The sequence below is a fragment of the Delphinapterus leucas genome, chromosome 13 (genome assembly GCF_059928025.1).
Source record: "Delphinapterus leucas isolate spDelLeu-1000000601 "Yukka" chromosome 13, BTC_Dleu_Yukka2, whole genome shotgun sequence".
NCBI classification, from domain to species: Eukaryota; Metazoa; Chordata; class Mammalia; order Artiodactyla; family Monodontidae; genus Delphinapterus; species Delphinapterus leucas.
In genome coordinates, this window is record NC_143141.1 from 74,606,183 (window position 1) to 74,633,081 (window position 26,899).

General features: G+C 36.5%; 1 protein-coding gene across 10 annotated transcripts in view; it reads left to right on the forward strand.

Annotated features, from left to right (window-relative positions):
• The window catches only part of DTNB (dystrobrevin beta), a 244,825-nt gene that overhangs the window by 33,128 nt on the left and 184,798 nt on the right, over positions 1 to 26,899 (forward strand). For all 10 annotated transcript variants that reach the window (XR_016395508.1, XM_022574276.3, XM_022574279.3 and 7 more), the window contains exons 3-4: positions 3,209 to 3,289; positions 6,916 to 7,129. Coding sequence is in view for 9 of the 10 variants with exons in the window: in XM_022574276.3 (XP_022429984.1) it covers positions 3,209 to 3,289; positions 6,916 to 7,129 (295 nt within the window). In the remaining variant the exon portion in view is untranslated. The remainder of the gene's footprint in view (positions 1 to 3,208; positions 3,290 to 6,915; positions 7,130 to 26,899) is intronic.

Here is a 26,899-nt window from a genome sequence, read left to right on the forward strand (position 1 = left end):
AAACTGGTCTGAAGCATTTGGAGTTTCCTATTTTCCTAAAGTAGTTAGCTTTGGACTTGTGTGATATCTGCTCTATTTCATCTTTTGTGGTGACAAATCTGACTCTGCACTGGAGAAGGAGTCTGAAAAGAGTGAGTTATACCAGGTGCACTACCTTTTTTCTGTAGTTACTTTTCCACTAGCAAGCATTGCCTAATAAATACCCTGCAAAAAGTCTCATCAGTCAGATTAGTAATGTTTCTGTTTGATCAGATGGGGGTGGAACTTTCCTTTCCTAGCTGTTAACATTCGTTTTATCAGTGTTTCTCATTAAAATATTTCATAGAAGTAAATGTTTAGACATTAAAATTACCTGCAGTGATTTGCTGATGGGTTATTTATTAAATGTTCTTGGACATGTGTTGGCATTCTTTCTTAAAATTATTGGTTTGGTTTTGAATAATTAATATTTAATGGTTCCAATTTAAAATATTTAGGCTGAGATAGTAATATAGAAACTAAATGAGTAAAAGAAAATCAGACTGAATAAATTTAACAAAAGAAGTGTAAAACTTATACTCTGAAAACTACAAAACACTGTTGAAAGAAATTAAGGAAGACTAAATAAATGGAAAGATATCCTGTATTAAAGGATCAGAAGATTTATCATTAAGATGTCACTATTCCTTAAATTGATCCACAAACTCATTGCAGTCCTCATAAAAAGACTGGCTTTTTTGAAGAAATGGATGGGCTGATCCTAAAATTCATATGGAAATTCGACCCAGAGTAGCTAAAACAGTCTCAAAAGAGAACAAAGTTGGAAGACTCACACTTCCGAATTTGAGAACTACAAAGCCACAATGATCCAGATTGTGTGGTACTGGCATAAGAATAGACATATAATCAGTGGGATAGAATTGAAAGTTAAAAATTAAACCCATACATCTGTGGTCACTTGATTTTTCACAAGGATACCAAGACCATTTAATGAAGAAAGAATAGTATTTTGAACAAATGGTGCTGGGACAAGTGGGTATCCATATGCAAAAGAATGAATTTGAACCTCTGCCTCATACCGCATAATAAATTAACTAAAAATATAGCCCTAAATGTAAGATCTAAAACTGTAAAACTTTTAGAAGGACACATAGGTATAAATCTTCATGAACTTAGATTAGGCAAAGCCTTCTCAGGTATGACACCAAAAGCACAAGTGACAAAATAACAGACAGATATATTGGATTTATCAAAATTAAAACCTTTTGTGCCCCATTAGATACGACCAAGAAAGTGAAATGACTACTCAGAGAATGGGAAAAAAAAATTTGCAAATCATATATTTCATAAGGGACTTGTATCTACAACATATAAAGTACTTATAACTCAATAATGAAAGACAACTCAATTAAAAAATGGGCAAAGTGACTCATGGGGGAAGAGGTTTCTTTTTGGAGATAATGAAAAACTGACTGTGGTGATGGTTGCACAACTAAGTTGAATACTTTAATGGATGAATTATATTTCAAAAAACCCGTTATATTAAAAAAAGAAAATAGAACTATAACGTGCATGTATAGAAGGGTAGAAATTTTGTGAGAACCAGGTGATGGAGGAAATAATTTTAATTGTGACATCAAGGCAAGGGTTGATTGAAGTGAGATTAAGAGAAATCTTTGCTTCACTTTTTGGTCAATAAATATTACTTTCACCAAAAACCTGGAAAAATCCTTCCTTTTTTTTTTTCTATGAGCAGAAATGAAAGATGACTGTAAATATTGGTATAAGATAATTTGTGCTGGTTCACTTTGCCTTTTTTGAATCAAAAGTTGCTGCCAGATCTTACAAAGGCAGCATAGGTGAAATAAAAAAACTCACGCTGGAGGCCAGAGTTCCCTAAAGTGGCCTTTTATTCAATTCAAGGCAGCAATTTTTTTTTTTTTTTTTCGGTACGCGGGCCTCTCACTGTTGTGGCCTCTCCCGTTGCAGAGCACAGGCTCCAGATGCGCAGGCTCAGCAGCCATGGCTCACGGGCCCAGCTGCTCCGCGGCATGTGAGATCTTCCCGGACCAGGGCACGAACCCGTGTCCCCTGCATCGGCTCTCAACCACTGCGCCACCGGGGAAGCCCTACAGCAAATTTTGAAATGAAAACAAAGTTTGATTTATAGATTCATATAATTTAGGCTTTGTTCTAGTTACTATGGCTATATATTACCTATCCCCAAACAGTCATTTATTTTGTTTATACCTTTTTTGGGTCTAAAATTAGAACAGCGTCCAGTGCTTATGTCTTGACTTTCCTGCATGATGTCTCAGGCGTCCATTGGAAGACTCAGAGACTCAGGGCTGGATCATTTGTTGCCTTGCTCACTTACATGTTTGGTAATTGCTATTGACTTTCAGCTGATGGACTCAGTTTCTCTGGGTATCGGTGTCTCTGTGTGGTTTCTCCATATCAGCTAGTTTGGGCTTCTTCACAACAATGGTGTCCAGGTTCCTAGGGCAAGCATCCTGAGAGAGTGAGAGCACAGACAAGCTGTCCCACATTTTATCGCCCACCTTCAGAAGTCAGGCAGTGTTCCTCTGCCACATTCTATTCATTGAGGCAGTCACAGTGTCCTCAGGTGCAAGTGGAGGGAAAGAATCTTTAGTTCTTGATGGGGAGGGGCAGCATACTAGAGGCACATAAAAATACTGGTCTGGAAGTACTGTTGTGTCCCTTTTTTGAAAAACACAGGCTGCCACAGACCTGGAAGGGGAGCTTAGAGATCAGCTGGTCCAGTTCCCCCTTTTATAGATGAGGACAGTGAGGCTGAGAAGAAGGAATGTAACATGGCCACGGTCATGGCCTATGGTTGGTGGTCAGACTGGGGCTGGAATTTAGCTTTCCTGACTCTGGGCTAGGGTCTTCCCTACTATACCACTTTTTTTCATTTTGCGGAATACATAGTTCATTCACTCAAGTCATGAGTGGTCCTCGCCTCAAAGTTTTCTTAGGCTAGCAGATAGGATGATATAGGCAAAACTGCTGACATCGTGCTTGGCATGGAGCGGGCACGCAGAAAGCATTTTTAACCCTTCTTCCCCACTTTGTGTTTTATCCAAAGAGGGCCTTGTTGACATGTTGTGTATAGACTGTGCCAACACAATGGAATAGAGTCACTTCCCCAGCATGTGGAAATTAAATGGTAAATCTAGTTGAAGATTTTTTATTTGCCCCTTTTCAGGTGCTCAGAATTTTGATGTCATACGACTATCAACTTACAGAACAGCTTGCAAATTGCGATTTGTGCAAAAACGATGCAACCGTAAGTCATTTCTACTCATTTCTATGATAGCTGGATAGAGCTCTTGATAATATAGAAGATTTTAATGTGTTTTAGTCATATTGTAATGTTAATTGAATTATTTTGTCTTAAGTGTTTATCAGAATATAAGCTTTGTAATGGAAAGAGCTTGTTAATTTATTCTGGGTGTCCCTCAAAATATTTAAGAAACTCAGTAAGGTAACTAGTTTTGAGATTAATTAGTTCTTTATTTTTTTAAAAAATGATTTATTTATTTATTTATTTATTTATTTATTTATTTATGGCTGTGTTGGGTCTTTGTTGCTGTGCGCGGGCTTTCTCTAGTTGCGGTGAGTGGGGACTCCTCTTCCTTGCGGTGTGCGGGCTTCTCATGGCGGTGGCCTCTCTTGTTGTGGAGCATGGACTCTAGGCACACGGGCTTCACTAGTTGTGGCATTCGGGCTCAGTAGTTGTAGCTTGCAAACTCTAGAATGCAGGCTTAGTAGTTGTGGCGCATGGGCTTAGTTGCTCCGCGGCATGTGGGATCTTCCCGGACCAGGGCTTGAACCCGTGTCCCCTGCATTGGCAGGCGGATTCTTAACCACTGCGTCACCAGGGAAGTCCCAAGATTAATTAATTCTTTGAATGGGAGAATTGATTTCTCCTTGTCACTGTTTTTAATACAGAGTTTTATGTAAAATTAATACAGTTTATCAGCTTCTGGAGAGAAAGAAAAACTAATAATTTGATAAAGGCGTAATAAAAATTAACTTTCTTGTTTAAACTTAATATAACACAAATCAGCCTTTTCTCTAAGCAGTTGCTTCCACAATTGCTACTTATAAAATACGTAAATTAAAATATTTGTAAAATGCATATAAAATCTTTCTTAATTTGTGTGCAGATGAACTAACTTAGAATTATTGTACTTTTCTCAGGTATGTGTGTGTGTGTGTGTGTGTGTATTAATGAAAAACTGTTTTGTGTAATGGAAAGAACATTAGCCTTAGAATGGGAAAACCTGTTTTACTCCAGGTTTTGTTTGTCATTTATTATAAACCCGTGACCTTGGACAAGTCACTTTATATTTAAATACTTCTACACTACTTTAAGTCCTACTCAAAAATCCTAGCTTAAAATTCTCTCCAAAGAGTTTACCATACCATCCTAGACTGAAGTCATGTTTCTTCTCTGGTTTCCCAAAGCATTGTTTTCAAATTATGGGTTGTGACCTGTTAATGGTTCCTGAAACTGTTTTGGTGAGCTGTAGCCAGAATTTAAAGCATGTAATGGAGAAAAAAAAAGAGAAAGAAAAAGAAGTCAGAACGTAGCTTATGTGGTAAAGTATTTTGTGAAACGTGTTTTTTATATATCTAGAGGCGTGTGTGTGTGTTGATTTAAATATATTTGCATGTTGTTGTCAAAAAGTTTGAAAACCGCTGTCCTACAGGAACTACCATTTTTATACTTCTTCCCATAATTATTCTTGGAACACAATAGTCTATGTGTGGGCTGAGCCAGGCTAGTGGCATTAGTAATATAAAGTAAAAAATGCATTGTTCTAGCAGTTTTATTTTGTCACATATGATTCTTCAGTCCACCTGAAATTTTTTTTACTCCAGATTATAAGTAGGAGTCAGATTTCATTTTTTCCATATATATGTTCAGTTGACCCTACACTATTTATTGAAAAGACCATCCTTTTTCTTCATTACTAAAAAAATCTTTTTCTCATATTCATTAGGAGAAATGTACAAGAATGTTCATAGCTGTGTCCATATGTGAGAGGATCTGCTTTTGGACTTTTTGTGTTCCATTGGTCTGTTTGTCTATCCTTATACCAATAATCACTGTTAGAGCTTTATAGTATGTTCTGGGTACTTTTGTTCTATTTTACTTTTTAAGATTGTCTGAGACATTCTTGGCCTTTTTACATTTATTTTCACACAAATTTTAGAATTTGCTTGTTAATTTCTACTAAAAATGAACAAAAACAAAGATTTGTGCTGGGATTTCTTTCCTTCATTTTTTTTTAAAGTATAATTTACGTATAATAAAATTCATCCTTTTAATGTATAGTCCTGTGGGATTTTGTTGGGACTACACTGAATCTGTAGATCAAGTTGGGGAGAATTGATGTATTTCCAGTGTTGAGATTTCATTTCTGTGGACCTGATATATCCCTCCATTTATTTAGGTCTTTAAGTTTTGCTAATTTATATATTTTTTGGTAGAGATGTTGCACATCCTTTATTGGATTTATTCCTGAGTCCTGGTATATATTTAGAAATACAGTGACTTTCATATCTTGATTTGTACCTAGCAGTCATTCTAGACTCAAATATTAATTTTAGTGATATACATGCAGAATCTTTATGATTTTCAATGTGTGTAATTTTGTCATTTCTGAATAATGACAGTTACTTTTATTTCCAGTACTTGTACTGATAATTACTGCATATTTATATAGGTTAGGATTTGAAATACGCTAGGAATGATGACAGTGGGCATTTCTTATCTTATTCCCAATATCAGAGGAATGGCTTTCAACATTTTACTATTAAGTAATTTGCTGCAGTTTTTTGTAGATATACTTAATCAGATTAAGGAAATTTCCAAGTAGTGTGTTTATTCATTTCTAAAGTTTATTTTAAAAGTTTTCTTTTTGATAATGATTTCTGACAATTTCATTTTGATCACAGAGCATGGCTTATATGATTTTAATCCTTTAAAACTTATTGGGATTAGTTTTATGACTCAGGATAAGGTCAGTTTTTTTACATGTTCTTTGTGTTATTGAAAATAAAGCATATTTTCTAATCACTGGGGGCAGGACTTCATATAGTGTCCATTATGCCTGCCTTGTTAGTTGTAAGTTTGTCTATGACTGTACTTATTTTTTTTGTATGTTTGCTCTGTCACTTGCTAAGAGAGGTGTCTTAGTATCTCCCACAAAGCCTGTGAATTTGTCTCTTTGAGGTTCTGTTACATTTTCATTGTGTATTTTTGAAGCTACAAAGGGGAGGCAAAACTTTACCTCTACTCTCTCAGGGTCTCCAGCGGAGCCTGAGAATTAAATTGACATAAGACAGAGTAACAGGAGAAAAGCATATGGATTTTTACATGTACATGGGAGCCCCCATAGGAAAATGAAAACCCAAAGGAGTGAGTGGGCCTAAGTGCTTATATACTAAGTTGAACAAAGAGTGGCAGTTGTGGAAAAATAACTAAAATATGTCAGGAGACTAAAGATAAGAGCTATTTTAACAAAGTCTGCAGATTTCACTCAGACTCAATTCACCGTCTCTGGCGATGAGGATGTTTCTTTCCTCTTGGAATAGGGAGGGCATTTTTCACATGGGACTTTTACTTCCTGCTTTTGGGAAGAAAAGGGGAGGTCAGAGTGTCCTTCTTGGCATCTGCTGTTTTTCAGGCGTCTTTAGCTCAAACTACTCCGTATGCCAAAGTGGCATATCTTGGGGTGACATATTCTGCCACCCTTCACTATTCTATTAAATATAAGTAAATGTAAAGTTCTTATATCTTTCTGCTGAATGAAAACTTTTGAACTGTTGAGAAAGTTACAAAATAAACACAAAGTTTGTGTTGACAAAATAAACACAGAGTTTATTTTCTTTGTGTTCCAGTCCATCTTGTTGATATCTGGAACATGATTGAAGCCTTCCGAGACAATGGCCTTAATACACTGGACCATACCACTGAGATCAGTGTGTCTCGCCTCGAGACCGTCATCTCATCCATCTACTACCAGCTGAACAAGCGCCTTCCTTCTACTCACCAAATCAGTGTGGAACAGTCCATCAGCCTCCTCCTCAACTTTATGATTGCTGCATATGACAGGCTAGTAGCTGCCCTGCTTAATCCATTTTAAGAATGTTTCTCTTCTAATCATCCTTCTTCTGTACTGCCTTGCCAAGGGTTGTCAACTTAGAATCACAGTTAAAAGGGAAATGAATTAGTACAAGTCCCTTCTAAAGACTGATTAAATGCCAGAGTGACTTACTGTCTTGGGGCATGTCACATATTAACCTCTGTAACATTAGGGAGATTCACAACACTTGAGACATAATTGTTTGGTAAAATTGTCGGTACCTTAATATAGCTGTTCTCTATCCAGTGAAATATAGCCAAGTGGTACATTTGATTATGAGGCTTCCTATTTGACTTTTAAACTAACTTTTCTTTACTATGTAATAGCAATTGCCTTTGGACTATAGTACCTTGTTTTCTCTTTATTTATGTTTAGGATTCTATTTTAATTCTTTTCAATGTAGAACATTGTGTTCTAAACCTTAAAACAATAGGAGAAAACTAAATGTCCTCCAAATTAAAACAGAAATGAGTTGTTATATTTGTATTTATGGAGAATTAAGTTGGTATGATAAAAATAAAAAAGAAATCATAAATGATGGAAGCACAGAGGTTAGTATTTATTTTCCGGGAACCAGGAGTTCAGGTGTCTGATCCCTGCTGTATTATCAGCAGTGTGATTTGGATGGGTTAATTCTCTCTGCTTCATTTTTCTCTCTGTAGGAAAATGAGTTCATATATTTGTAGAATGCTATTAGTTATACTTCATAATATTGAGGGTTCTGTGAATTAATGGTAAAACCATACAAGTGTCAAGGTCAAGTCACAACATAGGCACTCACTAAATTCACTTTTTAAAAGAAATTAATTAATTAATTTATTTTTGGCTGTGTTGGGTCTTTGTTTCTGTGTGAGGGCTTTCTCTAGTTGTGGCGAGCGGGGGCCACTCTTCATCGCGGTGCACAGGCCTCTCACTGTCGCGGCCTCTCATTGCGGAGCACAGGCTCCAGACGCGCAGGCTCAGTAGTTGTGGCTCACGGGCCCAGTTGCTCCGCGGCATGTGGGATCTTCCCAGACCAGGGCTCGAACCCGTGTCCCCTGCATTGGCAGGCAGATTCTCAACCACTGCGCCACCAGGGAAGCCCCCACATTTTTATAAGATGTTATCAAATTAGATATTCCATCCATTTAATAAAAAATTATTTAAAGAAATTTGAATTTTTAAAACATGAGTGTGCATGTAGCATATGTCCCAGAATTCTAATGCCATTTTTTTTTAGCAGTTAATCTGGTAGGTTAAGTTTATACTGTCCAAGGAATGACTCTTCTGATCTAAAAACCTTAGTAAAAACCATTATTCTGTGGTGAGTAAGCAGCACCTTATTGTGACACTGACTCACTGAGTAAGTCACTTCAGGGCCACACAACACAATTTAAGAAACTTTTTAAAGTCAGAAATAAAAGTCATCTTAGAGCTAAAAATGATAAAGCAGAGATTATGAACTTTGACTCCATAATTATATCAAATAAGTACTATAGCTAAAGAAGGGAGGAGAAGAGAGAGTGAAGAGATAGCAAAAGGGAGAATGGGAAGACCAAAGGTAAGGGCAGAAGGTACAGAGGTGTCCTGGGACACAGTGGGAGAAAGCTGGACACAGGCAGAAAGAGACAAAGGAAAAGAAAAAAGAGACAGTAAATCAGCAGGAGGGCACACTGAAGAGAACTAGGAAAGCAAAAAGATGAATGAGCTAAGAGTAAAGAATATAGTATGGCAGGGGTGAGTTTGGTAATTCTCAAGTCATATCCTGTTTAAAATGTTGACCGTGGGCATCAGAATAAATCATCACATCTTTACTGACCTTGAACTCTTCATATGATAAGAGCTTATTTAGTTAGCTCTCCGGAAATTTGAAATTGGCTTTCATGTACTGGAAAAAAGAAAGGATCTGGTTATCAGAATTTTATTTTTGAAAATCAGGGCATTTTGTTGTTAAACACTTCCAAAGGTAGTAGTCTCTTTAATAGATTGGCCACTTTGTTATTTAGGCTGGAGAGTCCCTTTGGTATGTAGAATTCCTATTATTTTAACTGATCTTTTCAAGCTTTTGTATTTCATAATTTCTCAAAGTTAAAATTTGAATACAGCAATTAACTTAATTATTAAATTCCCTCACCTCCAAATTCATAGTCAAATTTTTGGTCAGGTTGTTTCTGATTATTATAATAGATTGTGAGACCCTAAAACAATCATCAGGAACAAATAGGGTCTAAGACTTTCTCCCTTAAGCATGTATTTTCTTAGGAATTAATTTTTTTAATACTTAGATTTAAAATATTTCACACTGGACAATTAAAAACATTGAAAAGTATGAAGAATGATACTATAAACATCTGTGTGTAGACTTTAAGCTATGAGGAATAGCCAAAACATTCTGTTAGCCTCAGTTTTTTCCTGTTTCAGGTCCTCAGTACCACAGTTACAGTACCATAGGTACATGGTCTGGTCCGAAGGTACAACAGGTGATGCTCTAACCAACATTTTTTTCTTCTTTTTGATAACAAGGATATCCAAATTCCCAGTGTGAGGGATAGGAAACCTTCCTTCCTCTTCTTCAGTTGAGCTGATTTAGTGATTTAGAGCTTGGGATTTATAAAACTCCTTTCTGTTTCCAACCTCGGTGTTAGTTCCACATCTTCAACTATAAGCAATAGAAAGCCTACTCAGATGGGCTTTCACAGTAACTGGAACAATAGGCTCACATAACAGAGGAGCCAGAGACAGGACTGTGGTTGAATCAGGGCCCTGGCTGCATTTCTTCTTTTTTTTAAAAATATTTATTTATTTGGCTGCGCCGGGTCTTTAGTTGTGGCATGGGGGATCTTTTAGTTGCGGCATGCAAGATCTTAAGTTGTGGCATGCAAACTCTTAGTTGCGGCATGTGGGATCTAGTCCCCTGACCAGGGATCGAACCTGGGCCCACTGCATTGGAAGCGTGGAGTCTTAGCCACTGGGCCACCAGGGAAATCCCTGCGTGTCTTTATAGTGGTCTTGGCTTTGACCTTCTTTTCTATTAGCTTCATCCTTATGCTGACTTCAAAAAATGCCTGCTACAGCTACTAAATGCTTCCTGTCAAGTCTAGGTGGGGGAGAGAGCCGGTTTTCTTTCAACACTGAACAAAAGTACCTGAGCCTCCACCGGGTATGTGCGTTTGGGCCATGTATGTGTAAGTGGTAGGCTTTTTAGCTGAAACAAAGGATTTGTGCCTTTGGGGCAGAGGATAGTTAAATTCTCGCCCTCACCCTGTGTTGCCTCCTCATGGGGATGGCTGGACTAGATATGAAGGTGATGACCACAGTGTTCACTACTGAACTCCTTGAAGTGCATTATAAACTTGTGGTTCCCTTTCTTGTTAAATAGTCCTACTCCCCATCCAGTTCCTTAAACCTGAGAGTCATTATAACTCTTCCTTCTCTGTCAGCTCCCACATCCAGTCGGTTACCAAGTTCTTTCATTTCTACCTCTTGAATATCCTTCAGGTCTATGTACTTCTCTCCATCCCCGCTGCTACCATCCCAGACCACCAGCATCATCTTTCGCCTGGATTACTGCTATAGCTTCTAAGTGATTTTTTTTTATATACTCTTTTTTCCCTCAAACATTCTTAGAAATAATAAACATCCACCAACCCACTATCTGACCCAGGAACTTGAACATTGACAATAATTTACATTTATCTCCTAACCCATCCCACTGAACTGCACTTAACTAAGGCGAACCCTATTCTGATTTTGTATTATCGTTTCCTTGCGTCTTAAAAACCATTTTTGTTCACATGTATGGACATAAAGAAAGTGTTGTTTAATTTTAAATATTTTAAAAAGAGTGCCATACTAATGTACTATTATCTGATTTATTTTTTTCAGCCAGTAACATATTTTAAAGATTCATTCATGTTGCATTTATCTATAGTTCAGTTATTTTAACTGTTATATAACATTCTGTTGTGTTTCTATACCATTCTGGTGTTTTCCAGATTTTTGCTCTAAGGAACAACTCTGCTTGGAATATTCTTATTTGTGTCCAAGTGTTTCTCTTGGTTCTAAACTGAGGAATAGAATTGCTGAGCTGTGGGGTATATGAAAGCTCAGCTTCACTCTGAACTGCTATTTAGAAAGTATAAAATTAATTTTCCAAATTGTACCCATACATAAGAGATCCTTTTGATTCACATTCTGTAAGCCTTAGAGTTCTTGGACTTCTTAGTTTTTGCTAAATGACATCTCATTGTTATCTTGATTTGCATTTTCTTGATTACTGAGCATGTTCATATGTTTCTTGGCCATATTTATTACTTCTGTGAAATGCCTCGTTGTGTCTTTTGCCCATTATTCTAGTGTGTTATTTTTTCTTTTTATATTGATTTGTAAGAGTTCTTCCTATAATTTAGATAACAGTCGTTTCTTGATTATGTGTGTTGCACATATATTGTCCCAATTTATAGCTTGATTTTTTTTTTTACTTAAGATGTCTTCTTCGTAAAATGTTTTTTAAAGAAAAATGTCAAACATATACAAACATAGAAAGAATATTATAGTAACAGTGTGCCCGTAACACAGCTTCCATAATTACCAGTACATGGCCAGTCTTATTTCATCTATATCCCCAGGCTCTCCGCCTCCCTCCTCCCCACTTTCTTGACTTATTTCGAGGCAGATCTCACATGTCGTTACCATTTCATATGTAAATATTCCAGCGCATACATATCTCTAAAAGATGGGATGCCTTAAAAAATTACCATAATGCCCTTATCTCACCTGAAAATTAATATAAATATTCATTAATACGTTAAAATTTCCATTTCACTAATTCTCTTACAAATTTTTATTTTTGTGTTGTTTAATTTGAGACTCAAATAAGGTCCATGTTTGGAGTTGATTTTTTTAAAATTAATTAATTAATTATTATTTTTTAACACCTTTATTGGAGTATAATTGCTCTACAATGGTGTGTTAGTTTCTGCTTTATAACAGTGAATCAGCCATACATTTACATATATCCCCATATCTCCTCCCTCTTGCGTCTCCCTCCCACTCTCCCCATCCCACCCATCAAGGCGGTCACAAAGCACCGAGCTGATCTCCCTGTGCTATGCGGCTGCTTCCCACTGGCTATCTATTTTACATTTGGTAGTGTATATCTGTCAATGCTACTCTCTCACTTCGTCCCAGCTTACCCTTCCCCCTCCCCATATCCTCAAGTCCATTCTCTATGTCTGAGTCTTTATTCCTGTCCTGCCCCTAGGTTCATCAGAACCACTTTTTTTTTTTTTAGTTTCCATGTATATGTGTTAGCATAAGGTATTAGTTTTTCTCTTTCTGACTTACTTCACTCTGTATGACAGACTAGGTCCATCCACCTCACTACAAATAACTCAATTTTGTTTGTTTTTATGGCTGAGTAATATTCCATTGTATATATGTGCCACATCTTCTTTATCCATTCATCTGTTGACGGACACTTAGGTTGCTTCCATGTTCTGGCTATTGTAAATAGAGCTGCAGTGAACATTGTGGTACATGACTCTTTTTGAATTATGGTTTTCTCAGGGTATATGCCCAGTAGTGGGATTGCTGGGTCGTATGGTAGTTCTATTTTTAGTTTTTTGAGGAAGCTCCATACTGTTCCCCATAGTGGCTGTATCAATTTACATTCCCACCAACAGTGCAAGAGGGTTCCCTATTCTCCACACCCTCTCCAGCATTTATTGTTTGTAGATATTTTGATGATGGCCATTCTGACTGGTGTGAGGTGTTACCTCATTGTAGTTTTGATTTCCATTCTCTAATGATTAGTGATGTTGAGCATCATTTCATGTGTTTGCTGGCAATCTGTATATCTTCTTTGGAGAAATGTCTATTTAGGTTTATTGCCTGTTTTTGGATTGGGTTGTCTGTTTTTTTGATATTGAGCTGCATGAGCTGATTGTAAATTTTGGAGATGAATCCTTTGTTAGTTGCCTTCGTTTGCAAATATTTTCTCCCATTCTGAGGGTTGTCTTTTGGTCTTGTTTATGGTTTCCTTTGCTGTGCAAAAGCTTTGAAGTTTCCTTAGGTCCCATTTGTTTATTTTTGTTTTTATTTCCATTCCTCTAGGAGGTGGGTCAAAAAGGATCTTGCTGTGATTTATGTCATAGAGTGTTCTGCCTATGTTTTCCTCAAAGAGTTTGATAGTGTCTAGCCTTACATTTAGGTCTTTAATCATTTTGAGTTTATTTTTGTGTATGGTGTTAGGGAGTGTTCTAATTTCATTCTTTTACATGTAGCTGTCCAGTTTTCCCAGCACGACTTACTGAAGAGGCTGTCTTTTCTCCATGGTATATTCTTGCCTCCTTTATCAAAAATAAGGTGACCACATATGCGTGGGATTATCTCTGGGCTTTCTATCCTGTTCATTGATCTATATTTCTGTTTTTGTCCCAGTACCATACTGTCTTGATTACTGTAGCTTTGTAGTATAGTCTGAGGTCTGGGAGCCTGATTCCTCCAGCTCTGTTTATCTTTCTCCAGATTGCTTTGGCTATTTGGGGTCTTTTGTATTTCCATACAAATTGTGAAATTTTTTGTTCTGGTTCTGTGAAAAATGCCATTGGTAGTTTGATAGGGATTGCACTGAATCTGTAGATTGCTTTGGAAAGTATACGCATTTTCACAGTGTTAACTCTTCTAATCCAAGAACATGGTTTATCTCTCCATCTGTTTGTATCATCTTTAATTTCTTTCATCAGTGTCATAGTTTTCTGCCTACAGATCTTTTGTCTCCTTTGGTAGGTTTACTCCTAGGTATTTTATTCTTTATGTTGCAATGTAAATGGGAGTGTTTCCTTAATTTCTCTTTCAGATTTTTCATCATTAGTTTATAGGAATGCAAGAGATTTCTGTGCATTAATTGTGTATCCTGCTACTCTACCAAGTTCATTGATTAGCTCTAGTAGTTTTCTGGTAGCATCTTTAGTATTCTCTACATATAGTATCATGTCCTTTGCAAACAGTGACAGTTTTACTTCTTCTTTTCCGATTTGGATTCCTTTTATTTCTTTTCCTTTTCTGATTGCTGTGACTAAAACTTCCAAAACTCTGTTGAATAATAGTGGCAAGAGTGGACAACCTTGTCTTGTTCCTGATCTTAGAGTGAATGGCTTCAGTTTTTGACCATTGAGAACGATATTGGCTGTGGGTTTGTCATATGTTGCCTTTATTATGTTGAGGTAAGTTCCCTCTATGCCTACTTTCTGGAGGGTTTTTATCGTAAATCGGTGTTGAATTTTGTCAAAAGCTTTTTCTGCATTTATTGAGATGATCATATGGTTTTAATCCTTCAATTTGTTAATATGGGGTATCACATTGATTGATATACATATGTTGAAGAATCCTTGCATTCCTGGGATAAACCCCACTTGATCATGGTGTATGATCCTTTTTTTTTTTTTTTTTTTTTTTTTTTTGGTGTATGATCCTTTTAATGTGCTGTTGGATTCTGTTTGCTAGTATTTTGTTGAGGATTTTTGCATCTATGTTCGTCAGAGATATTGGCCTGTAGTTTTCTTTTTTTGTGACCTCTTTGTCTGGTTTTGGTATCAGAGTGATGGTGACCTTGTAGAATGAGTTTGGGAGTGTTCCTCCCTCTGCTATATTTTGGAAGAGTTTGAGGAAGATAGGTGTTAGCTCACCTCTTAATGTTTGATAGAATTCACCTGTGAAGCCATCTGGTCCTGGACTTTGGTTTGTTGGAAGATTTTTAATCACAGTTTCAATTTCAGTGCTTGTGATTGGTCTGTTTATATTTTCTGTTTCTTCCTGGTTCAGTCTTGGAAGGTTGTGCTTTTCTAAGAATTTGTTTCTTCCAGGTTGTCCATTTTATTGGCATATAGTTGCTTGTAGTAATCTCTCATGATCCTTTGTATTTCTGCAGTTTCAGTTGTTACTTCTTTTTCATTTCTAATTCTGTTGATTTGAATCTTCTCCCTTTTTTTCTTGATGAGTCCGGCTAATAGGTTATCAATTTTGTTTTTCTTCTCAAAGAACCATCTTTTAGCTTTATTTTCTTTGCTGTTGTTTCTTTCATTTCTTTTTCATTTATTTCTGATCTGATCTTTATGATTTCTTTCCTTCTGCTAACTTTAGGGGTTTTTTGTTCTTCTTTCTCTAATTGCTTTAGGTGTAAAGTTAGGTTGTTTATTTGAGATGTTTCTTGTTTCTTGAGGTAGGAGTGTATTGCTATAAACTTCCCTCTTAGAACTGCTTTTGCTGCATCCCATAGGGTTTCGGTCATCGTGTTTTCATTGTTGTTTGTTTCTAGGTATTTTTGATTTCCTCTTTGATTTCTTCTGTGATCTCTTGCTTAGTTAGTAGTGTATTGTTTAGCTTCCATTTGTTTGTATTTTTTACAAATTTTTTCCTGTAATTGATACCTAGTCTCATAGCGTTGTGGTCAGGTAAGATACTTGATAGGATTTCAATTTTCTTAAATTTACCAAGGCTTGATTTGTGACCCAAGACATGATCTGTCCTGGAGAATGTTGCATGAGCACTTGAGAAGAAAGTGTATTCTGTTGTTTTTGGATGGAATGTCCTATTAATATCAATTAAGTCCATCTTGTTTAATGTATCATTTGAAGCTTGTGTTTCCTTATTTATTTTCATTTTGTATGATCTGTCCATTGGTGAAAGTGGGGTGTTAAAGTCCCCTACTATGATTGTGTTACTATCGATTTCCCCTTTTATGGCTGTTTCCGTTTGCCTTATGTATTGAGGTGCTCCTACATTGGGTGCATAAATATTTACAATTGTTATATCTTCTTCTTGGATCTTCCCTTGATCATTATGTAGTGTCCTGCTTTGTCTCTTGTAATAGTCTTTATTTTAAAGTCTATTTTGTCTGATATGAGAATTGCTACTCCAGCTTTCTTTTGATTTCCATTTGCGTGGAATATCTTTTTCTTTCCCCTCACTTTCAGTCTGTATGTGTCCCTAGGTCTGATGTGGGTCTCTTGCAGGCAGCATATGTGTGGGTCTTGTTTTTGTATCCATTCAGCCAGTGTGTGTCTTTTGGGTGGAGCATTTAAACCATTTACATTTAAGGTAATTATCGATATGTATGTTCCTGTTACCATTTTCTTAATTGTTTTAGGTTTGTGTTTGTAGGTCTTTTCCTTCTCTTGTGTTTCCTGCCCAGAGAAGTTCCTTTAGCATTTGTTGTAAAGCTTGTCTGGTGGTGCTGAATTCTCTTAGCTTTTGCTCGTCTGTAAAGGTTTTAATTTCTCCACTGAGTCTGAATGAGATCCTTGCTGGGTAGAGTAATCTTGGTTGTAGCTTTTTCCCTTTCATCACTTTAAATATGTCCTGCCACTGCCTTCTGGCTTGGAGAGTTTCTGGTGAAAGATCAGCTGTTAACCTTATGGCGATTCCCTTGTGTGTTATTTGTTGCTTTTCGCTTGCTTCTTTTGATAATTTTTCTGTGTATTTAATTTTTGATAGTTTGATTAATATGTGTCTTGGCGTGTTTCTCCTTGGATTTATCCTGTATGGGACTCTCTGAGCTTCCTGAACTTGATTGACTATTTCCTTTCCCGTATTAGGGAAGTTTTCAACTACAATCTCTTCAAGTATTTTCTCAGTGCCTTTCTTTTTGTCTTCTTCTTCTGGGACCCCTATAATTCGAATGTTGGTGTGTTTAATGTTGTCCCAGAGGTCTCTGAGACTGTCCTCAATTCTTCCCATTCTTTTTTCTTTATTCTGCCCTGCAATAGTTATTTCCACTATTTTATCTTCCAGGTCACTTTTCCGTTCTTCTGCCTCATTTATTCTGCTATTGATTCCTTCTAGAGAAGTTTTAATTTCATTTATTGTGTTGTTCATCATTGTTTGCTCTTTAGTTCTTCTGTGTCCTTGTTAAACGTTTCTTGTATTTTCTCCATTCTGTTTCCAAGATTTTGGATCATCTTTACTATCATTACTCTGAATTATTTTCCTGGTAGACTGCCTTTTTCTTCTTTATTTGTTTGGTCTGGTGTTTTTTTGCCTTGCTCCTTCATCTGCTGTGTTTCTCTGTCTTCTCATTTGCTTAACTTACTGTGGTTGGGTCTCCTTTTTGCAGGCTGCTGGTTCGTGGTTCCTGTTGCTTTTGGTGTCTGCCCTCAGTGGCTAATGTTGGTTCAGTGGGTTGTGTAGGCCTCCCAGTGGAGGGGACTGGTGCCTGTGTTCTGCTGCATGAGGCTGGATCTTGTCTTTCTGGTGGGCAGGACTGTGTCCAGTGGTGTGTTTTGGTGTGTCTGTGACCTCATTATGATTTTAGGCAGCCTCTCTGCTAATGGGTGGGGTTGTGTTCCTGTCTTGCTAGTTGTTTGGCATAGGGTGTCCAGCACTGTAGCTTGCTGGTCATTGAGTGGAGCCGGGTCTTAGTGTTGAGATGGAGATCTTTGGGAGAGCTTTCGCCGTTTGATGTTACATGGAGCTGGGCGGTCTCTGGTGGACCAGTGTCCTGAACTCAGCTCTCCCCCCTCAGAGGCACAGGCCTGGCACCCAGCCAGTACACCAAGACCCTGTCAGCCACATGGCTCAGAAGAAAAGGGAGAAAAAAAGAAAGAAAGAAAAAATAAATAAATAAAGTTATTAAAATAAATTATTAAAAATAAAAATAATGAAAAAGTAGAAAGTAAGAAAGAAGGGAGAACCAAACCAAAAAAGAAATCCACTAATGATAACAAGTGCTAAAGTCTATACTAAAAAGAAAAAAAAAAAAAACGGACAGACAGAACCCTTGGGCAAATGGTTGAATCAAAGCTATACAGAGAAACTCAGACAAAGAAGCATACACATACACACTCACAAAAAGAGAAAAAGGAAAAAAAAGGTATATATCTATATCTATCTATCTATCTATACAAAAAAGGAAGAGAACAACCAAATCAATAAACAAATCTACCAATGATAATAAACTCTAAATATAAACTAAGATAAACATAAAACCGGAAACAAATTAGATGCAGAAAGCAAACCCCAAGTCTACAGTTGCTCCTAAAGTCCACCAGCTTCAATTTTGGGATGATTTGTTGTCTGTTCAGGTATTCCAGAGATGCAGGGTACATCATGTTGATTGTGGAGATTTAATCTGCTGCTCCTGAGGCTGCTAGGAGAGATTTCCCTTTCTCTTCTTTGTTCGCACATCCCCCGGGGTTCAGCTTTGGATTTGGCCCTGCCTCTGCTTGTAGGTCGCCTGAGGGCATCTGTTCCCTTTTGGGAAGTCTGAGGTCTTCTGCCAGCCTTCAGTAGGTGTTATGTAGGAGTTGTTCCACATGTAGATGTATTTCTTTTTTTTTTTTTTTTTTTTTTTGCGGTACACGGGCCTTTCACTGTTGTGGCCTCTCCCGTTGCGGAGCACAGGCTCCGGACGCACAGGCTTAGCGGCCATGGTTAATGGGCCCAGCTGCTCCGCGGCATGTGGGATCTTCCCGGACCAGGGCACGAACCCGTGTCCCCTGCATTGGCAGGCGGACTCTCAACCACTGCGCCACCAGGGAAGCCCTAGATGTATTTCTGATGTATTTGTGGGGAGGAAGATGATCTCCACTTCTTACTCCTCTGCCATCTTGAAGGTCTCCCTGCAGTTGATATTCTTTTAAGATTCTTTTAATCTGTAGGCTCTCCCTTCATCTCTCTCTTTTTACCCTAGAGATTACAGTATGTATTCTTGATTTTTCAAAGTCTAAGATTAATTGGTACCATTACTCTCTTTCTAGGTAATACAAAGACTGATGTGTTTCTATACCATTTTGGTTTTAGGACGCTTTAATTTCATTTACCCATTCTTTTATGTCATTGAGATTGTGTATTTTTATTTTATATATATTTAAAATCAAGCAGGCCTTATTAATTTTTTTAAACAGTGAGCATCATTTAATTTATAGGTAAACTAAATGATGTTGACTATAATAAAATAGTGTCTGCTTAATTTTAAATATACTAGTTTTGTTGTTTTTCACTTGCTTCTGCATTTTTAAGCTTCCATCAGGAATTCTTTTCTTTCTTCCTGAAGAACACCCTTCGGCATTTCCTTTCTGCAAGTTAGATTGTGGCACGTCGTCTTAATTTTTGTTTGAAAATTTCATTCTCATACTTATATTTTCATTTGATATATGAGTTTTTGGTTGACAATTGTTTTCTTTCAATATCTTAAGAATATTGTTCTAGTATTTTTTTAGCTTCCATAATTTCTGATGAGAAATCAATAGTGGATATAATTTTAGCTGCTTTGATGGTAATCTGTCAATTTCCTCTGGCAACTCTTAAGATATTCTTTCTTTTCTTTTCTTTTTTCTTTTGGTTTTTAGCAATATTACCGTGATGCCAGATGCATCATTCTTATCTCATAATCCTTAAATATAATAAGCAGAGTTACTGTAAGATTTGTGCTTGTAATCCAATATCTAGGTTCCCTATGGTTCTTTTTGTGCTGTTTGCTATTTCTGTTTTTCGTTCATGTCATCTTACTTCCTCTCTGCCTTGTTATTTTTTATTATGTGAGAAACATATTCCAAAATTACTTTTTATTTTTAGTATGTACCAGTCATTATATTGCAAAATTATTTGCAGAAATACTTTGAGGCCTAGGATAATGTTTTCCTACAGAGAGTATTTATGTTTTCTTTTCTTTTTTTTTTTTTTTTTTGTATTTATGTTTTCTTCTGCCAGGTGCCTGGAGACCATAACAGTCCAGAAGCACCTGAGTTATTTGCAATTCAGCCCATGTGAGGCCCTGTTTTACTTCTGCACACTAGTGCTTTTAGGTGCAGCCTTTGGGCTTTCAACCCAGAGTTATGGGAGCAGGAGTAGGCAGTTTCATCAGGATTCAATGTTCCACATCTCTTTTCTAGCCCCTTAATACTATCAAAGAGTTACTACTCTGTACTTCAGCCTTTCTGGTTCCCTTCTGAAATCAGAAAATCCCTTGCATGGAAAAAGTAGTTTCAGTCGTTGCACTCACCTCCCTGGACATCCAGCTCCTTTGTATTAGGTAACTCAGTTGTTAGTCCTCATTTGCATTCAGGGAGATTAAAAATTTTTTTTCCCATCTTTACTACTTTTCCTCAGAGGAAGAGGTGATCAGAATTAACTAGTCTGCCATTACCAAATATTTCCTCTGTTTTTATTTCTTTTTTCTCTTTTTTGGAATGTTGTCATATTTACTTCCTCTGTCTCCTATTGTTTCTCACATATGCTTCAATTCTGTAACTTGCTGCTTTCCTTTTATTTATTTTTATTTTTAAATTAATTAATTTTTGACTGCATTGAGTGTTCATTGCTGTGCATGGGCTTTCTCTAGTTGTGGTGAGTGGGGGCTGCTCTTCGTTGTGGTACGCAGGCTTCTCATTGTCGTGGCTTCTCTTGTTGTGGAGCAGGGGCTCTAGGCGTGCAGGCTTCAGTAGTTGTGGCGCACAGGCTTAGTTGCTCCACAGCACGTGGGATCTTCCCAGACCAGGGCTTGAACCCGTGCCCCTTGTATTGGCAGGCAGATTCTTAACCACTGTGCCACCAGGGAAGCCCTCTCTGCTTCCTTTTAGAAGAGTTTATCAGTCTGCATTTGTACTCATTAATATATTCTTTGTTTAGAGTCATTCTACTGTTTGTCTCATCTGTTATGTTAATTTTTAGCTGTTGTATTTTTCAAACCTAGAATATCTGATTCATTCTTTTTCATGATTTATGGTTCTTATTTCATATTGCTAATCTCTCTTTTAGTTTGACTTTTATTATTTCTATTTTTTTATTGAAATATAATTGACATATAACATTATATTAGTTTCAGGTGTTCAACATAATGATTCAGTATTTCTATATATTGTAAAATGATCATCACAGTAAGTCTAGTTAACGTGTATCACCATACATAGTTATAAAAAGTTTTTTTTCTTGAGATGAAAACTTTTAAGATCTCTCTTAGCAACTTTCAAATATACACTACAGTATTTTAAGCTATGGTTACCATGGTGTACATGACATCCCCATGACTTACTTATTTTATAACTGGAATTTTGTATGTTTTGACCCCTTAATCCATTTTGCCCACCCTCCACCCCCTGCTTCTGGCAACCACCAGTCTGTTCTCTATATCTTTGAACTGGGGATTTCTTTTTTTTTTTTATTAAAAATATTTTTATTAAAAAATATTTTATTAAAAAATATTTTTTATTAAAAATATTTTTATTAAAAATATTTTAAAATATTTTTATTAAAATTTTTTTATTAAAATATTTTTTATTAAAAATATTTTTATTAAAATATTTTTTTAGTATTTTATTAAAAAATATTTTTTTAAAAAATATTTTTTATTAAAAAAAAAGCGAGATCATATGGTATTTGTCTTTTCCCTTCTGACTTATTTCACTTAGCATACTGCCCTTGAAGTCCATCCATGTTGTTGCAAATGCAAGATTTCTTTCTTTTTTTATGACTAATATTTCATTGTATGTATGTGTATGTGTATATGTATATATACACATACACATACATACACACCATGTTTTCTTTATCTAGTCATACATTGATTGACACTTAGATTGCTTCCATGTCTTGGCTGTTGTAAGTAATGGTGCAGTGAACGTGAGGGTTTATGTATCTTTTTGAGTTAGTGTTTTCATTTTCTTCATATAAATGCCCAGAAATGGAATTTCTGGATCATTTGGTAGTTCTGTTTCTAGATTTTTGAGGAATTTTTATACTGTTTTCCATAGTGCCTGCACTAGTTTACATTCCCACCAGCCGTGCACAAGGGTTCCCTTTTCTCCAGATCCTCACCACCACTTGTTATTTATTGTTTTTGATGATAGCCATTCTAAGATGCATGAGGTGAAATCCCACTGTGGTTTTGATTTGCATTTCCCTGAAAATGTCTGTTTTCATATGTCTCTTTGATATATTTATGTTTATTTTTAAGTTCCCGGTCCATTTGTTCTAATACTTATGCTTTTGAAACTGGTATAAGTTGTCCTGTTTGTTGATTTTTTTTTAAGGTAGTTGTACTCCTGGGTCCGAGGAGTGGTCTTGGGTTGGATATTTGCAGTGGATGTGGGCAAAACATGGACACATGGGCTGGAGTGTCCACATGCATATATGGTTCTTTGAAGTATGGGGTGTGTTGGAGGTGGCAGGAAAAGGGGGCCAGACTCTCCCCATGTGGGGCCATGAAGTGGCTCAGAATCCTAGATTTGAATTTGACTTTCCAGGCCCTTTTGAAGGTATATTAGTCATTGTACAGAGATATAACATATTTTAATTAATCTGTTAGCTTGATTGATAACTTTAATATTTAGACATATGTATATGGGCCTCTTTTTGTAATCATGGTGCTGTAGGGGCAGGCCTGGTACCAGCTATTGATTAGGCCATGTGATTTCTGACAAAAGATTTAGTTTCTACAAGACTTATCTCATTTTGAGTTGCTGGTGTAAACTTTTATATTTTAATCCTGATAGGGCATTCTTCTTGGATAATTATAGTATTCTGCATTTTCCACTCCCTGTGTAAGAAAGAAAAATGTTCTATAATGACTTCCTGAGAAATTCCTTTTACACTTTATCTGACTATTGAACCTTATTTTCCCTCTTATTTTTTTCATCAGGATTTGTTTTGTAAAAGAGTCTGTGGCCTTCACCAAACATGTTGGTTCTGAGATATAATGAAATTCCACCTTTAATGGAACAAACGTATTTTAAAAATCATGTATCTAATGAAACTAGGCTTGGATAAAATCTTCAAAGCATATCAATATTGAATGTATCAATGAAAGGCTCAGGGTTATTGTTTACCACCTAAAATAACAGTAGAACACATTCTCTCAAATTTGAACAATCTAAAGTTTCCTTTAGGGTAAAGACTTTTATATGTCTAATTTATGGTGATTTTATATGAAAAAAGTTCCTGTGTAGTTTGGAAATATGGCTGAGAACTATTTTAAAATCTTGTTTTAGCAGTTTAATTTGGATATGTTGAAAGTTTCCATAGTTCCCTTTTAATACTGGATGCAAAAAATAAAGCAATATAAAAGAAAAAAAAAAAAGCAAAACCAAACTAGTTCACTTTAAGTAAAAGGAAATGTATTCCTTAAATTCCAAATGTGCCCAGCTAGCATATTATGGAATGGACATTGCTGAAAAAGGATAATATTGGGTTACAGTCTTCCTCATTAGTGATTTTTAAACAAAACTATAATTTCCTGGGAAACACAAACATTTCATTTATTTATATACAGTATTTACTAATATCCTTGCTTGTTCTTTGATGGATTCAAGATGACAGGAAAAAACCAAATAAAAATAGGAGAGAAAAAAAAATAGGAGAGAACTAGTGCTGAATGGGAAGGTTTTGATGCCCTCGATAGTAGCACATTTAACTCTTAGAAAGATCTGATCATAGCTTTTTAAGGAAATTTCCAGGGGATGGTGGAGAACGAGCTAGGGGTCTTGAATGTTTTAAAAATGTGAAATCCTAAGGGGAAACCTATTGCACAATGGAGACAAACAGCCACTTTGGTGGAAGAGGAGGAGTGGAGCCCGTGTGCCCTCACGACATCCTCTGCCCTTCAGGATGCCGCTGTTGTGTGGATTGTGTGATGTGACATCACCAAAACCAGTTCACCGAGCCCCAGTCTAAGTGCTTGGTCGCAGAATTACTTCTAAGTTCACTTATTACTTTTCCCATCACTTACTTACTCTTTAAATTTTGTAGCTTTTCTTCTCTCCCAAGAGAATTCATGCATTTGTGCCAGTTTTCAAAAAGGACTCTGTTTGATTTCAGGATATGCAGACCTGCAAAGGGTTTGACCATTAGCTAATATTTCAGATTTTAAAAAATTTTTTGGATTGCTATTTTGGTCTTATTTTATTATTTCCTTTTTATAATTTTTTTTTTAAAGAAAGGGCAAGAGGAATACTTTTTCTGAGTGTTGCTTTTTCTTTGTCTTTGTTTTTCTCTGAAAAGGAGAGAGGAAGTAAGAGAGAGACTTCTCCAGTCCATTCAGTACTCACCTCCAAAGTAATCTGATTAAGACACTATTTTCATCATGCAACTTCCCACCTCGGAAACCCTCAAAGATTCCCTGTGGTTTTTGAATGAAGTTTGTATGCCTCAGTTTCTGTCAGTCCTTAATTCCCTGCTCACACCAAACTCTAATTAAGCTACTTGAGGCACTTTTCAGGTTTTCCAACATGACATGCTCATTTCTTCTCTCCATGTATTTTGGTTGGTCTCCTGCCCCACCTCCCCTGGTTTTTACCTACCCTGTAGCCTTCCTTATAATCACCAATCCCATTTTCATCCCTAAGATGACCTGTAGTACTTATCTGTATCATTATTTTGACTTTCGAATGTATGATGCTCTCAACTGCTTTGTAATTATACAAGTAAGATTGAAAGTCTTTGAGAGCAGAGATTCTACCTTATATTTCTTTGATTCCTCAATAAATGTAATGCTGGATTCTTTTTGTTTAATTTTTATTGGAGTATAGTTGCTTTACAATGTTGTGTTATTTTCTGCTGTACAGCAAAGTGTATAATGCTGGATTCTTAGTAAGTATTTGTAAGATTGAAATGAAAATTAGCAGGCATTCTGATTGTGGTAAATTTGAATAATATTCTGTGTTGATTTTACTTGATTAAACTGTTTGACATTTGTCAAATGGATTCTTGATTTGCCGTTGATTATTGCATAATCCATTCACTGAAGTTTTGTAAATTAAGATTAATTGGAAAAATACGAGTTTTCGAAAACCAAGGAGAAATGCTCTCATTACTTTTAGCTACATGAGATAATTGGACTGGTAATACTGTTTCTGAAGTAGAAGTCTATTTTTCACGCGAGAAGTACTCATTTATGGTTGACAGCATTTACAGTTGTTTGCCAAAAGTGTAGAAACAGCTTGTTTTCTTAAGTAAACAGTGCTCCCTACAGTCCTGTTTTCAAAAGTATTCATTTGAATAGCAAGCTCTTATTAGATAGTGCAAAGCTATAAACACCATCCAGTTTGGGTTAGTTTATTTTTAAAAATTTTTTATTGAATATAGTAGATTTACAATGTGCCAGTTTCAGGTGTGCAGCAAAGTGATTCAGTGACACACGTATATACACATATATGCATTCTTTTTATAGATTCTTTTCCATGATAGGTTATTACAGGGTATTGAGTATAGTTCCCTGTGGTATACAGTAGGTCCTTGTTGGTCATCTATTTTATATACAGTAGTTTAAATATATATATATATTTTTTGGCCACACTGTGCGACATGTGGGATCTTAGTTCCCCGACCAGGCATCTACCCCCGCCCCCTGCATTGGAAGCACGGGGTCTTAACCACTGGACGACCAAGGAAGTCCCTGGGTTAGTTTAAATGTCAAAAAATTTGAGACTTTACTAAACTGAAATGAGCAAATTCCCATCCAGACGGCACAAGTGAGGAGTGCAGAGACTTCTGAAGGCACCTGCATGTCAAAACTCAACAGTGTTTATTCAGGGGGACTCACTGCTTGCTTAGCTTGGCGCAGAGCTAATCATGGTGTTTTCTCAGTGTTGGGTGATAAGAACTCTCTTTAGAAGTCATGGGCATGGTTTATTGTCAGACTCTAAAATGATGGATCTATGGAGGTGAATCATGCAGAGAAGTCTGAGACAGAGAATCATCATGTTCCTTATTGAGGGAGGGTGCTCCCCAGAAGGATTCTGTGTGGGTGGGGTTAAAATAATAAGTTTCCTCTCTGCTGTCATCTTCACATATTACCTGTTTATCCTTTCATTTTAGTATCTTTCTGTAGGGGTTAATATTCATTGTTAATTGTGTTATACCTTAAATACCTTTAAAAAAAAGTTATACCCAACTTTCCAGCTAGGCCAGATTTGAAGTGCCTCACATTTTTTATGATGAAACCAGGTTAAAGATCTTTCCAGATCTTGTTTGAAGAGAACTGATTCTGGTATGAACTTGGACTTGACTTTGGAAGTACTGAAAACATGGATGTTGGTGAGGTTATATTTGCGATGGCCAGGGGCAGCTGACTATTCAGTTTTAAATGTAACTTGACCAGGGTATGTGGATTAAATTCAGATGTATGGTGGGAAGGATCAAGAATGAGTTTTTCCAAGAAGTCATCAGTCAGATAAAGGACGGAATCATAGGGGATTAGGCTGCTAAGTGACTGCAGCTTCCCCCTACTGCCTCTAATTGCAGAGGAAGAGTGCAGAGCTCCAACCGAACATTACAGAAGTAAAAGCGCCACTTTGGCTTTGCTGTGTTTGGGGGCAGTTATAGGAAGTTGTAGTTAGGCTTAAAGTAGACTGAGGGATTTCAATGCCAAGAAGAGCATTCAGAGCAAAGGAGTAAATGCTGAAGTTTGACCTACAAAGCAAATAGTTGCAAGGAGGGAGCTAACTCTTTTTCTTTTTGAATAAAAATAAAAATAACATGATTTGAGGAAGAATTGTGAGGCTACCCATTCACTAATTTTATTGGATGATTGTGTCTTCATGCTGTTATACTTAGATTTTTATATAAATATCTTTAATAAATATTTATGAGTATCTTTAAATATATCATTTATTAACTTGTTTATATTAATATTTCCTTTCAAAGGGTGAATAAACCTTTTGGTAGGTGAAACTGTGAACCTAAAGTTGTAAATGATGGTAAGCATTATAAGTGGGAAAGATGAGTTCATAATTAAGAGTGGGTTCAGGCCCATTCCCCCATTCTCAGGA